A 14,458-nucleotide genomic window follows, 5' to 3' on the forward strand; every position below is an offset into this window, starting at 1 on the left:
TGTGGACTGGGAGGAAGAGAGAGCACTGGGAGGGAACCACACATTCCATGGGAGGACGTGCAAACGGAGAATGCCGGGATTGAGCTCTGATTACGCCCGAGCTGTAACAGTGTTGTGCTAACCACTACACTACCCTGCCACAGGTACCGAGATAGTGAAGTACTTTGTTTTGCATGCCATCCGCCGATCATTTCATTACAACAGTATGTTGAGGTAGTACACGGGAAAACAATTACAGAATAATGTGTTACAATTACGGGGAAGTGCAGTACAGGCAACAATAAGGTGCAGGGACATCACCAGGTCAAGAGTAGATCTTATTATAAGCTTAAGTACATGTGTGAACAGTGCCATAAAAACTGAACAATTAAAGTTTTCACATATTTTAGTTCAGTGAATATAAACCTGATTCTGACTTGCAGAATCACAGATTTACTTTAGAGAAGCAGCGTTCACAAGAAAAATCATGAATGAAGCATGAAGTATACACATATTTTACAAGGAAGAACACAATTAGAGCAAAAATTACAAGGTCCGTTTTGGTACAGAATGATCAGTGTCCGGATGCTTTAGTTTTTTCGCTGAAAACTCAGTGCATGTGGCAATGATAAGCCGATTAACACGCACCGCCGACACTTCTGTGTGCATTCAGTTTAGTTGACCGCGGAAAATACTCATTGGAATGAGCTGCTTCTTGTCCACCATTGCACTGTTTCGTGCTTTAAACTGAAGTAAGTTACACTGATGAAGTTCCCCATGGTTTCAGCGCTCAGGACTGAAGCTTCGCCGTTTAACAACACGACCAATCCCGCTCAGCCCCACGTCACGTCCGGTTCTTGGCTCCATTTGACCTTCCACCCCGAGTAGCTTCCTCCTTCCTTTTCCGGTGACGCCGGCTGCAGGTATGGTTCTGGTGAAGGGCGGACTGCCTGCCAATGTTCTTGCGACAATCCGGTGCCATCGGCGGCCGCGGTCCGATGGATCCTCTGCCGAGTGGTGTTACCCCGAGCGGGAGAGTTCCTCCGGGATGTATATTGTCAACGTCTCCGTCTCTGATGCCCGCCGGCCGGAGCGAAAGCCCAGTGCCGCTCCTGGTGCCCGGGAAGTCAGCACTAACCACCCTCCCGGCTTTGGGCCTGGGCGTAATAGTTAGCTGGTTGTGGGATTGGGGGCCAGACTGTTGGCGTATCCGTCTGGGCTAGGGCTGTCGGTACTTAGGGACGGTGGTTTAATTGGTTCATTAATATGTTATCTGAATTATTTACAAACGTTGAGTTGTAGCACAGCAGGATCCGAAGAGGAAGGACTAATCCGACCAGTGATTCAATTTCCTTATTCATAATCTTGCTACACCCTCATAGGCGATGGGTTCCCATTAAAAAGTTTTTCCTCACTCCCACATTATTGTTATATTACCCTATTTTTTATGCCTGAGCCTTTAACCTGGGCCTCTAATGCTTTGGTTTATTATCACACATATAGTGAGTAACCTTGTTTTGCATGCCACCAGTACAGATAACTTTACAATGTAAGTAGATTGAAGTAGTGCGAGGGAAATGTAATGACTGTGCAGAATATCATGCAGCTGTTACCGAGAAAGCAGTCAAGCAGAGCCCTTCAAATGTCGTATAATGTCAGGGTAGAAGCTGTGCTTTAGTGGTGCATGTTGTCAAGCTTCTGTAAAGTATAATGGAAAGGAAGAGAGAATGTCAAGGTGAGGGGGCTTTTCATTGTGTTGGCTGTTTTGAGATACAGCACAGAATAGGCCCTTCAAGTCAAACCCTGACCATCCTAATTTAACCCTAACTTATTCATGGAACAAATTACAATGACCAATTAGCCAACCTGATACGTCTTTGGAGAAAACCCACGCATTCTGTAAGGATGGTGTACAGAGTCCTTACAGGGGACACTGGGATTTACCTTTGAACTCCAACACCCCGAGCCATAATAGCATTGTGCTAACCACTACACGACCGCAACGCCCTTGTATGGCAGGGCAATGTAGAAAAGTCCACGGAAGGAAGGCTGGCTTTCATGATGGACTGAGCTGTGTCTACAACTCTGGGCAATCATCATATCAAGTTGTGAAGCATCCAAGTAGATGTACAGATGGTGTTGGTAGAGGAGACAGGACGATGGGGTACTTGAAAATCAAGAAAACCAGCAGATACATCAAAATAAAGAAGATGCTACATGAACTCAGTGTCATCTGTAGATGGAAATGGACAGTTGACATTTCTAATCAACACCTTTCATCTGGTTCAGAGGAAGGGTCTTTACCCAAAAGTTCCATTTTGCTCTGCAAGTTCTCCTAGTCCTCCCACTGAGTTCTTCCTGCTCTTTTTTTGTTGCTCCAGAGTCCAGCATCTGCCGTCTCTTATGTCACAATAGAGTGAAAGATTTCTGGAAACACGGAGAGGTTAGGCATTATCCGTGGAGAGGTGGTTAAATGTCTAGGTTATTTTTCTTTCCACAGATACAGTCTGATCTGTCGAGTTTCCAGCATTTTCTGTTTTTTGTGCCAGGGATAATTCCCCTGTACTATTGAATACTTGTTTGTTAGAACAGCTGTTGTTTTTCAATCGAGAACCATCTTGGGCAAAAAGTGTGGCGTGAAACTGTTGGTTTTACCTTAGTTTAGACCTGAAGTTCAAGTTTAATTGTCATTCAACCATACATAAATATCCACGAACACGACCAAATGAAACAGCATTACTCCAAGGCCAAGGTGCAAAATACAGTACCAACAGTCATACACAACCCAAAGCATGTAGAGCTCATCTAAGATAGTCACACTAAAGAAAATGGTTTCTGAGTGTTGCAGCCATCTGCAGTTTAACACAACTGCTTGCTGCTGACAGTCTGAAGTCCTGGTAACCGTCACGGTGTTTGAGTGGAAAATGGGCAGATTCTCCAGTTTGTAGGAACAGGTTTTCTTATCAAAATTTTTATTCTGTGTTTTACGATGTTCCCTGATTGGCCTTACTCTGCAAGCTCAAAGGGTCTTCCATGTTTTCAGCAACTGAGACTAAAGCCGTAGGCTTTGCAATCTCTTGTGTTCTTCAAGGTGCTCCTTAAATGCTATTTGATAATATTTCTTTAAGCTCATGTCAAATTAGATTGGTCCTGCTGAGAAGAATCTTGAATAGTTTTGACACATTCAGGTGCTATATGAATGAGTATTTCCTTAAAATCTAATAGATTACTGGGAAATTTGAGCTAGGTTATTTTCCTCCAGCATAGAAATTAAATTTAGTTTATGAAGGTAGTTCACAAATCAGGCTATAAGTACTGGGATTCCAAGGGCTGAATCTGATACTCATCGATATCTTGTCTTATACATCAGCTAGTTATCTCCACAGATTTAAACATTCTATTGACAAATCTGAATTTTGAAAGCCTGCATCTTCAAGACTGTCTATTAGATATACTTTTTTCTTCTTTTTACAGATTTAAAAAATGGTTCAGCGTCTGACATACCGCCGTAGGTTGTCCTACAACACCACCTCCAACAAGAAAAGACTGTAAGTACTGCATATAAGAGGAATATATTCAGCGCATCTATTCCTTTAAGATAAATGATAACGGACCTGTACTATCCTGGTTCTATTTCTCTAATCTAAATTGCTTTCTATTCTGAGCCTCTCATTTAACCCCTCTCTGGTGTTCTGTGGGAGAAAGGTCCCAATATCCTTTGCCAGTTGTGTGAAGAACTGTTTCCTGACATCACCTCTGCTGGGTTGACTTCTGAGCTGCTCCAGCAAAAATGGGTCTCTTTCATTAAACTCATTCCTGCGACCCTTAATCTGATCATCCTGTAGTATATTGGAAGTACAAAATTAGAAGGTATAAGTTTAAAATGTGAGGGGCACGCGCAGCTGCTGGAGTAGATAAAGTTGAAGACTTTTGCACAGGCACTATTGCAGTTGTCAGTGTAACAGTTGTGGAGTACGGTAGTTATATCAGATATGGGGACTATTCACAGAAAGACAAGCATGCAGGTGCCCATGAATACACCTTTGATTTGTCAGAAGTGAGAAGAATCAGTTGAAGTTGCTTGGTGTAAGTGATGCAAGTGGTGAGTTCCATACAGATTAAAAGGGATCTGATGGGCTGGGCAACTTTTTCACGATGGGTGTTGACTGTGGAATGGATGGGTACAGTTAAAAGGCATATGGACAGTCACAGGAATAGGAATCATTCAGGGTGATTTCAGGCAGACACAGGTAAATGACACCAGTTCAGTTAGGACCTTGGTTGACATGGACAAGTTTGGTCAAAGAGCCAGTTTCTGTGCTGCATTGTTCTATGATTACAATTGAAAGTGCATTCCCCCCCCCCCCCCCCAAACAATCTTAATACTAATTTTCTGAAAACTATTTTTTTTTTAATTTGTGAAGCTCCCGGACACCTGGAAACCGCATTGTGTTCCTGTACACGAAGAAAGTCGGCAAGGCACCGAAGTCCGCATGTGGAATCTGTCCTGGAAGACTGCGTGGTGTAAGTCATTTTAAAATGTACTTGCTGTTACTTGCCCCTTGTGGCTGTGAGTAACTGACCGCTTGCTGGATAGGCCTCAGCAACCACTGTGTTCTGCAGTCCGAGCTGTTCGTCAAAGAAAAGATCAGCAAACATGGATTTATTTCATGGTTTTCTGATCTTAATGTCTTTCTGGCTTTAGTGAAGGCAAGAGACTTTATGCATCATGACTGTCCTGTAGAACTGGAGAAGATATTTAATAGATTTTTTAAATTATGTAGTCTTTAAATGTATAGGGAAATTTTATATATATGTTCCTGTTTCAAAGGTACATTTAATGTTAGAAATGTATACAATATATATCCTGAAATGCTTTTTATTTGCAACCGTCCACAGAAAACAGGAGTGCCCCCAAAGAACGAATGACAGTTAAATGTTAGAATATAAAAGTCCCCCCAGCTCCCCTCCCTCCCGTGCATAAGCGGCAGCAAGCATCGATCCCACCGGCAAAAAAGAATCGGCAGTGCTACTGAACACTCAAGCGTGAGCAAAGCAACAACAAAGACACCGACTTGCGGTACTGCGAAAACTACTTGTTCACCCAGTATTCAGCACACCACAGGCGTGCGTGCACTCCCTCTCTCTCTCTCTCTCTCCCTCCCTCTCCCTAATAAGGGAGAAAGTGTAATCTCCATTTCACAGCAAGAGAGGCGGCATAACAAACAACTCACTGGTTTATGATGTTAAAAGTCAGTTGCGTCGCTTTTGCTGAGCTCTGTGCCCAAAGATTTTGGGTCTCTGGGCACACAGCCTCAGATCTTCCATTTCCCACAACACACTGATCTCTTGCCTGGACACTGACCTTCAATCTGCCCGCCTCCAGGGCCATGAGATCTAGGCCCTCCGAAGGTGGGCCGAGCCCTTGGTGTGATGAATAACGGCCAGTCGTGAAACCCCGAGAGCGGGTCCCATTCCCGCAGAGAACCAGAGTCAGCATGCAACTCCAGGTCAGGGTCTTCAAAAGAATGCTGAAAGGGAAAAATAGAGATATTAAAGATGGAAATAGAGCTGCTTCCAAAGATGCAAGCAAAGGAGTCGCCATTAATTCTCCTAAGCTCCTCCACCTCCTGTGCTTGGTTTGTTAGTGATGATAATTTATAAGCCCTTTTGAAGTTGTAGACGTAAAGCTTCAGTCTTGCCTGGACAGTTTGCTATAATGTGCGTTTTACTGCTGACCACATTGTGTTGTGGATTACTGAAACTTCAAATTCAACAGAGTGACATTTTTAGTCCTAATGACATAGGGTGCACACTGCAAATTAGATGGTATGGAAGTGTAAATCCGAAGCATGTCTCACTGCTGGAGTTGGCATAATTCAACGAGTGTTCAGGCTTGTTTATGTGAATTGCATTGGTCTGACCTCAATTATCAGGTTCATTTGCAGAGTAGGAGAAAGTTTTATTCTTGTTGAAAGATAGCTGTTAGTAATTGTCACATGTACCAAGGTACAGTGCAAACCTTTGTTTTGCATGCCATCCATACAGATCAATTAATTGCAGCAATATATTGAAGTAATGCAGGGAAAAGCAGAAACAGAATGGAGAATGTAGTGTTAGTTACTGAGAAAGTGCAGGATAATAAGGTACAAGTCCACGACAAGGTAGATGGAGATCGAGTCTATCTTGTCGTAGAAGAGGTGCATTCAATAGACACATTACAGTGGGATAGCAGCTGTCCTTGAGTCTGATGGTACATACTTTCAGGCTTTTCTGCATTTGGAAGAAGGGAGAATCTCTGAGGGGGGTTTTGCGTTAGCTGCTTTACTGAGGCACCGAGAAGTGTGGAGAGGCTGGCTTTCACGGCATACTATTTCCACAATCCTGCAGTTGCATGTGGTCTTGGGAAGAACAGTTGCCATACCAAGATATGTAGGAGTTAGTGGGAGTCAACAGGGGCATGCCAAGGTTCCTTGGCCTCCTGAAGAATTAGAGGCACTGCTGTGCTTTCTAGGTTCTGGTGTCTATGTAATGAGATCGGGACTGAGGATCTTGGAGCTCTCAAGCATCTCCAGGTCAGCACCATTGATGAGGCCATGGGCTGTTGGCTCCACCCTGCTCATTTTATTTTATTCAGTGATCGAGTGCAGAGTAAGACCTCTGACCTTTTGAGCGGCACTGCCCAGCAACGCCTGACAACCCGAATTTAACCCTATCCTAATCACTGGACAATTTACAATGAACACTTAACCTTTCTGGTACTTCTTTGGACTGTGGGAGGGAAAAGGGCGTACGGAGGATGCCAGCATTGAACTCCGATGCCACGAGCTGTAATAACCGTTGCTTCCTGAAGTCATGACCAGCTCTTTGGTTCTGTTGATATTGAGGGAAATGTTATGATACCATGGCGCTAGACTTTGTCTCCTTCCTGTGCTGTGGCTTGTTTGAGAGTTGGGCCATTCTGGTGGTGTCCTCTATAAACTGATAAATGGAGTTGGAGCAGAATCTGGCCACAGGATTGATAATGCATAAGGAGTAAAGTTAGGGAGCCTTTTTGGGTACCGGTATTGAGGTGTTGCTGCCTATCCCTACTGATTGTACTCATGTTAGTATGGTTGCAACTTGTTAATGTTCTTGTGAGAGCAACCCCTCTGTCCACCCATGGACTGAGATTAATGGTGTACATTAAAAAGCGTGTAAAAATCAAATGCTGATATTTGCCATTAAAAATGCCCATACATGATCCATTCTCTGCATGTTCACATGTTTAAATACCTCTTGAACACCATTGTGTCTGCTGTTAGAATGAAAATGAAATGTAGTGATGTGCTACACACAGCGCTGAAATAATGACACGCAGTCGGTAAGTCGTTTCAAGACTAGTTTATTCAAACTTAGCAGCGCTGGCATTTAATCCCTAGCACCCGCCCTGTCCGGGCAGAAATGATGTCAGAGGTGCATTACCAAAGTCTCTCCCCACGCGCTGGCTATTTGTGACCCGGTTCGCCTGCGCAGAAAGTGGGTCGCCACAATATATAACCACCAGGGATTTGTTACAAACAAAGCCCTGAAGTAACATTTAAAAGATGAAAACGAATGGGAAGCTGTCTTTTATAGATCCCATGTCTGGTTTAGAATATTTACCACCTCCCACAGGCAGTGATCATTACTGACCTGTCATTTGGGACTTCCTTTTAATTGCAGTAAAAGTCTGCAGAATGCAATTTTGTTTGTGCATCCAGCTTCACTCTGGCAAAAGTACATTTCCTCAGCTTGCCCAGTTGCTGTAAAAATATTGAGGAAAAACTGGTCAGTACCTCAATTCCAAAATACTGATAATATCTTTGGCATTCAGCACAGGCACGGCAAATCCTTTATCTATATTTGGAGGGTTTATTTTTGTCTTGTTTGTGAAGTGCAGTCACACTATATGAAGGAGTACTTTAATTTTCCACTTTACATACTCCTGGGACAACTGCGGGCCATTTCCAGGTACCAAACTGGTTCCATTTTTAGGCATTCAGAAGTCAATTTGTAAGTCAGAAATACACAAAACTCACCTGATATGCTAACTATACCTCCACAATATTGTGGTGAATGGCACCATATGCACTTAAGACTGAGAAGAATAAAAAATCACTAAATGTGAAACGAGAGAAGAAACTAGTTCTGCTATTTCGATGTATGTACATATGTCAGAATTATAAATTTAATATTGAGAGCTTATTTGTATCTGAGAATATCCATGAGATGGCTGTTCATAGCCCAGGAATAATCTGTAGATCGCTGAGAGTCTAATTAATGTAGTTTGACTGCCATGAACTTGGAAACATGCTCATCAGGCATAACTACTGTCATCAGAATGGGTAACGTTTCCCAGTAAGGATTGTTTTTATTTGCTACATAATCTGTTCTAAATAAAAGAGATTTGGACCAACAAAACACATTTCACACAACTTTTGTATGGAACAAAAAAATACACCAGAATGGTTAGCAAATTTGTTGGCATTTTTGGAGTTAACGTTTCAGGTTAGTTATCTTGGAGCAGAGCTGAAAACAAGATTGGATGAAATGCAAATTGCAGAGGAGGAAGGTGAGAGAGAGAATGACGCAAGGGACAATAGTGCAGAATAAAATGGGGTGTTGGATTAGTGACATTACTAAAACTGGTTCGGAAGCGATGTGAAAAGAAACAGAATAATTAACTGTAATTATCTGCTTTGTAATCAAAATATGCAAGTCAAAAAGGCTATCCAAAGTGGTTGAACTTTGGAAGACCTGGAAAGCTGTAAAGTGGAAGGAAACCAAGTTGTTCCTTGAGTTTGTATTAAACTTTGCTGCAACAGTGAGGACCCATGCAGCCTTTGGTTTTTTTAGGTTTAACTTAGAACCTAGCTGTAAGGCACTGGATCACCTATTCCTAGTTTCATTTCAGTGATTCTTCCATAGATGATTTTTTTTTAAGATTAGCCTTGCCATGCCACATATACATCAAAACATGAAATGTCATTAGCATCATCAAATCAGCAAGATTCAGCTGGGTAGCTCACTTCCGGTCCCAGCGTAGTATGCCCACAATTCACTAAGCCAAGCTGCATCTTTGGAATGTGGGAGGAAACCCAGTCAGTCATGGAAGAAGGTACAAACTCCTTACAGGCAGCAGCAGGGATTGAATACCAATCAGATTGCTGGGGCTGTAAAGCGATGTGCGAACTACTGCATTTCTATGCCGCCTAGTTTAAATCTTTTGATAAATGGTTTATGTCCTGCTTAGTATAAATTGATTTTAAACCTAGTGATTATTCTCTATTCAGAATGTTGACAGAAAGCACACATTAACTGCTTCCTCTTAAATTTTTATAGATTCGGGCTGTTCGACCCAAGGTCCTAATGAGATTATCGAAGACCAAGAAACACGTCAGTAGAGCCTATGGTGGTTCTATGTGTGCCAAGTGTGTGCGTGACAGGTAAACTCCAAAGTGACTTGTTTCTTGTCCACTGCTTTATTGAGCATCCCTGTCAGGTGTGAAACTATGTAGGGGGTGGTAAAAGTATGGTTTTCCCATCAGTAACTCACTGAGGCATTGGTGTAGTGTAGTCGGGTGCTCTAACTTGGGGAGTTCATGATTACCCAGTAGTAAAAAAATTATAGGGTCGCCATCAAAGTTTACGGTGGAGGTGCCTCAGGTAGTTTACTAGATGACTACTTGGTATATTAAGCTATTGGTGATCATGAGTTTTAAACCCAAATGGTTGTATGTTCATGGTAAAGTCACTTGCCCCAGAAGCGTGCAGTTAATTGATTCCAGGGTTACTTGTTTTGATCAATGTGTTGTCTGTGGATTGACTCCACTGCAAAAGGAAAAGAAAGTGGCAGCCAACCTTGTGTGTGGACCCAAAACCTGACGCAGTGCCAAAGCTTGTGTCCCATCACAGCAGGGAATTTTGGCCTAGAGTGCGGGTTCTGAGAGTGGGATGTGTGATTGGTGTCTGAGTTTTTAAGCCTTTGGCTATAAAATTTAATCTAATGTGCATTTTTTTTAAATTTCAGAATTAAGCGTGCGTTCCTTATTGAGGAACAGAAGATAGTGGTGAAGGTGCTGAAGGCACAAGCACAGAGCCAGAAGTCAAAGTGAATCATGTCATTTTGTATGCGTATGAAAGTAAAAAATTAATTGGAACTCACTTGTTTGAGAATTTTATTCTTCCTCCAAAATGTAGATGGTTGTGACCACAAAGTCAATTCCACAAATGCTTTAGGGGGTAGAAAGCTTGCCCTGTGACTTTGACTTTGATCCTTCCTGATCCTAGTATTCTGATCCACCAGCTTTATGTTGAAATTTGCTTATTGCCTTGGCCATGAAGGAGTTTGGAATGGACATAAATGATTATCAGTACTTGCAAGTAGAATTGTAACCTGATCCTTGAGATTTCACTCTTAAGAGATGTTTTCTTAATCTGATTTGTAGTTTATCCTTCCAAAATGCAGGAACTGTCTGGCACCTGCTCAATGTGCCTACTAAGAGCTTTATACTGAAAAATGCAGAATTTGCAGTTTTTACTTTAATATTTATGTCCAATAATAGTTCCCTTAAATAGTCGCAGGCTCTCTTTTTGACTGAAAGTTTACGCAAATTTTTAATGACATAATTCAAATGAGATTGAATTCAATCCAGAAAGCTTGTTTTTCACACTTGTCCTAACCTGTATGGTCTACAGAGTGTGACAACTTATATTTCCTGCTATGTCTTAAAAGGTGTGTGGGTCAGTGGATGGATTAGCCACAAAACTACTCCTAGTATGCAGGTAATGGAAATCTAATAGATTACAGGGTAAATTAATGGGGGAAACAGGACCCCCAGCCATCTGATATATGCTGACCAAGATTCTCAATCTAAGGTAGCCTGTTTGGCTAATGTCCCTAAACTTCCTATCCATGTACCTATAAAACAACCTTTTTAACTGTTTAAGTATCAGTCATAACCACTTCCTCCGGTAGCTCATTCCATATCCTCACTGCCCCTCAGGTTCCCATTAAATCCCTCGCCTCTCACCCTAATCCTTAGAAGACCATGCCCATCACCCTCATCTTTTTATATATCAGACCTTAGTGAAAGTCTGAACTTGTTCAACAATGTCCAAGTCCAGCAACGTTCTCATCAATCTCTGCAATTTTTCCCAACCTAACAGCATCTTTCTTACAGCAGGGTGACCAAAACTGAACACAATATTCCAAATGTGGCTTCAAATCTTTATACAAGTGCAATATCCCAACTTCCATACTCCTAACTGCTGAAGGCCAGTGTGCCAAAAAGCCACCTTCACTACCCTGTTAAGCTACCACGACGACTGGTCCTTTTGTTATCCATTCTCTGGGGTCCTGCCATTCACTGAAATTTCTGCAGATTTTGGAAATCCGAGCAATACACAAAATGCTGGAGAAACTCAGCATTCAGGGCCCTAAATAGTCCTTCCAGATGAGTATGAATACTTCACTTGAGAGTCTGTTGGGGTCATTTACTATGTTTGGTGCTCCTGGTGTGGCCTCCTGTACATCAGTGAGACCTGATGTAGATTTGTAGAGTGCTTCACTGAGCGTCTACGCGCCATCTGCTGGAACAAGCGGGATCTCCCAGTCTCCATCCATGGCCACACTCAGGTTGGAAGAAGAACACCTTGTATTCCAATTGGGTAGCCTCCAACCTAATGTCATGAACATCAATTTTTCAAACTTCCAGTAATGCTTTAGCTTCTTGCCCACCCATCACCTCCCTTTGGTGCTCCTCCCCCCATTTTCATTTCTTCCACTGTCTTCTGTCTCCTTCACCAATCAACTTCCCAGCTCTTTACTTCATCCCTCCCCCTCCAGGGTCCACCTTAAACTTGTTATTTCTCTCTCCCCTCCACCTTTTAAATCTACTCGGCTTTTTATCCCCCAGTCCTGCCAAGGGGTTTCAGCCTGAAACATTGACTATTTTTCCCCATTGATGCTGCCTGGCCTGCTGAGTCCCTCCAGCATTTTGGTGTGTATTGCACTTCAATTTTTGCCCTCATTTGTCCTCCCAAAATGTGGATTAACTCCATTTGCCAGCATTCCTTAGCCCACTTACCCAGTTAAGATCAGAATCAGGTTTAATAGCACTGGATATGACATGAAGTTTGTTTTGCAGCAGCACTGCAAGAGAGGAAAAATAGAGGCTGAGTGAATTTGCAACATCTGCAGCTTTTTCTGATCCTGTGCCAGACAATGCGACTAGTTAAATGTTTTGTATAGTGCATTTGTAGGAAGTTTCTTTGATAACCATTCTCCTCAAATTCCTGATGAAATATAGCCACTGCCGTGCTTTCCTTGTAATTGTTGGGCTTGGGCTAGATCCTCAGCTGTTGACAGCCAAGCATTTGAAACTGCACACCCTTTCCACTTCTGATCCCTTGATGACTGGTATTCAAAGTTTCAAATGTATTTACTCTTTGAGCATCCAAAGTTAACATGAACAGCTCAGTTATTAAAAAATTGAGGCCAAGCTCCAACAAATGTTCCAAGTGTAAAACTCAACCATTTTCAATGTGTTAGATGGGGTGAAAGAGGACTGTTTGCTTTGTCAGTAATAATGTTCACATGAACAGTTATTAGAAACAGGAAATCCAGAATCAACAGCTTAAGAATGGAGGCAGAGATTGTAACTAGCACTGCATCTTCTACAAATGCTGCAATTTACACAATTTTAATATAATTTGAATCCCCACCTCAACTGGCAGGTTTAGAAATTCAAAATATTTATTAAATTATGTATAGAGTATGCAACCCTGCAGTAAGCCTCCCTACAGGCAGCCACAAACACCGTAGAACCCATTTAAAAGAAAGATCATCAAATAACCAAAATGCAAAAAAAACTAATCACATAAATAACACAGAACATTAAATATCAAACCGCTGATATATCCACCCTTATGAGCCACCACAATGCAGGTATGATGATGAAAGCAATAATATACTGGAAGAAAAACTCAGTTTACATACACTGTGGGAGGAATGAAATTTGCATTTCATGTTGAAACCCTGAAACAAACTTTCATCCCACAGATGCTGTATGACCCACCGAGTTCCTCCAGCATATTGTTTGCTGCTCTGCAGTTTCCTGTGGCCATGGCGACTCAAACTACCACATCTGGGAGGGAGGCTGTTGTGTCTAGCTCCAGTCATGCTGTTGACTTATTTGGCCTCTGAAAGTAGCACAGAGTCATCAAGACAAGTCTTTAATTGGTAATAAATACCAGCCTTGGTTTACAGAATGTAGTCAAGGATAAAAAGTGACCCAAAATAGATCAGCCTTTTCCAGGTGAGAGAGACTGAACTATGGAGCAATTCTAGCAATGTTTAAATAGTTCCTTTCTCAATTTAATTCTAGAATATTTTTAGGTAAACTTGTTATATCCCTGCTATTGCATAGAGAGATAGCAGAACCCCCCCCCACCCCCACCACCACCACCCAAGGAATTATTTATCCTTAAAGGTTTTCATTCTTTTATTAAAACTTGTCTGCTGTACTCATACGGTAAGGCTTACTGCCATTTTGCTAGCAATGCAAAAACGCTCAACTACTTTCAGTCTTTTTGCATATTTATAACCTTGTCTATTCATCTACAACAGTTCCTATGTCAGCTCTGGAAATCCAATATGCCATCCCTCTGCATGAAATCAAATTATGCCAATTCTGAACCCAAGAATCTTGTAACTATTCTAATTGACTGGTCTCAATACTGCTGTATCAGGCAGATTGCAAGATAGAACACAGACCAAGAGCCCTCAAGCTTGTTTGCTACCTCTGAACCCAAGCCCATATCCCCACTATTCCCTGCATTCCAAATTGCCTTAACAAGAATATTTAAAAATTAACTGAACAAGCATCAAAGTGATAATTTACTTTCAAAAGTACTCACCATACACAACCCTGAGACTCCTTCCAGGTAAATCCAAGCATAATGGAATCAATGAAAGGCCACACCCAACTGGATGGATAAATAACCATTGCTCAAAAGCAACAAAATACAAAAAATGGGGTGGGGGGGAAAGACAATTAAGAAATAAAATGGAGAACATGAGGAGCAGAGTCCTTGAAAGCGAGTCCATAGGTTGTGGGACTCACTGCTGGTGTGAGCCTGAGACTCCCGTACCTTCTTGGTGATGGCAAGGAGAGAACATCACCCCCACAATGATGGATGCTGCCTTCCTATAGATGTGCTCAGTGGTAGGGAGGGCTTTCCCATTATGGACTGGGCTTTTTGTAGCACTATTTGTAAGATTGTCCATTCAACAGCATTGATGTTTCCATACCAGGCTGAGATGCAGCCAGTCAATATACTTTAACACCACACATCTATTGAAGCTTGTCAGCTTTTAGATTTCATGCCAAATCTTCATAAACTTCAAAGTAGACGCTCTGCCGTACTTTCTTCATAATTGCATTTGCGTATTGGG

At 42.1% G+C, this 14,458-nt stretch overlaps 1 protein-coding gene and 1 long non-coding RNA gene across 2 annotated transcripts in view; one reads left to right on the forward strand and one right to left on the reverse strand.

Annotated features, from left to right (window-relative positions):
* The window catches only part of LOC140726308 (uncharacterized), a 47,235-nt gene extending 46,405 nt beyond the window's left edge, over positions 1–830 (reverse strand). The window contains exon 1 of the long non-coding RNA XR_012098607.1: positions 628–830. This is a non-coding gene — a long non-coding RNA (uncharacterized lncRNA). The remainder of the gene's footprint in view (positions 1–627) is intronic.
* Positions 827–10,160, forward strand: rpl34 (ribosomal protein L34). Its single transcript, XM_073042511.1, has 5 exons — positions 827–902; positions 3,454–3,527; positions 4,404–4,503; positions 9,343–9,446; positions 10,031–10,160. Exons 2-5 carry the CDS (start codon positions 3,463–3,465, stop codon positions 10,113–10,115), a joined length of 354 nt encoding a protein of 117 aa, XP_072898612.1. The 5' UTR covers positions 827–902; positions 3,454–3,462; the 3' UTR covers positions 10,116–10,160.
* The last annotated feature ends 4,298 nt before the right edge of the window (positions 10,161–14,458 follow it).

Source organism: Hemitrygon akajei, chromosome 4 (assembly GCF_048418815.1).
Source record: "Hemitrygon akajei chromosome 4, sHemAka1.3, whole genome shotgun sequence".
Taxonomy (NCBI): Eukaryota; Metazoa; Chordata; class Chondrichthyes; order Myliobatiformes; family Dasyatidae; genus Hemitrygon; species Hemitrygon akajei.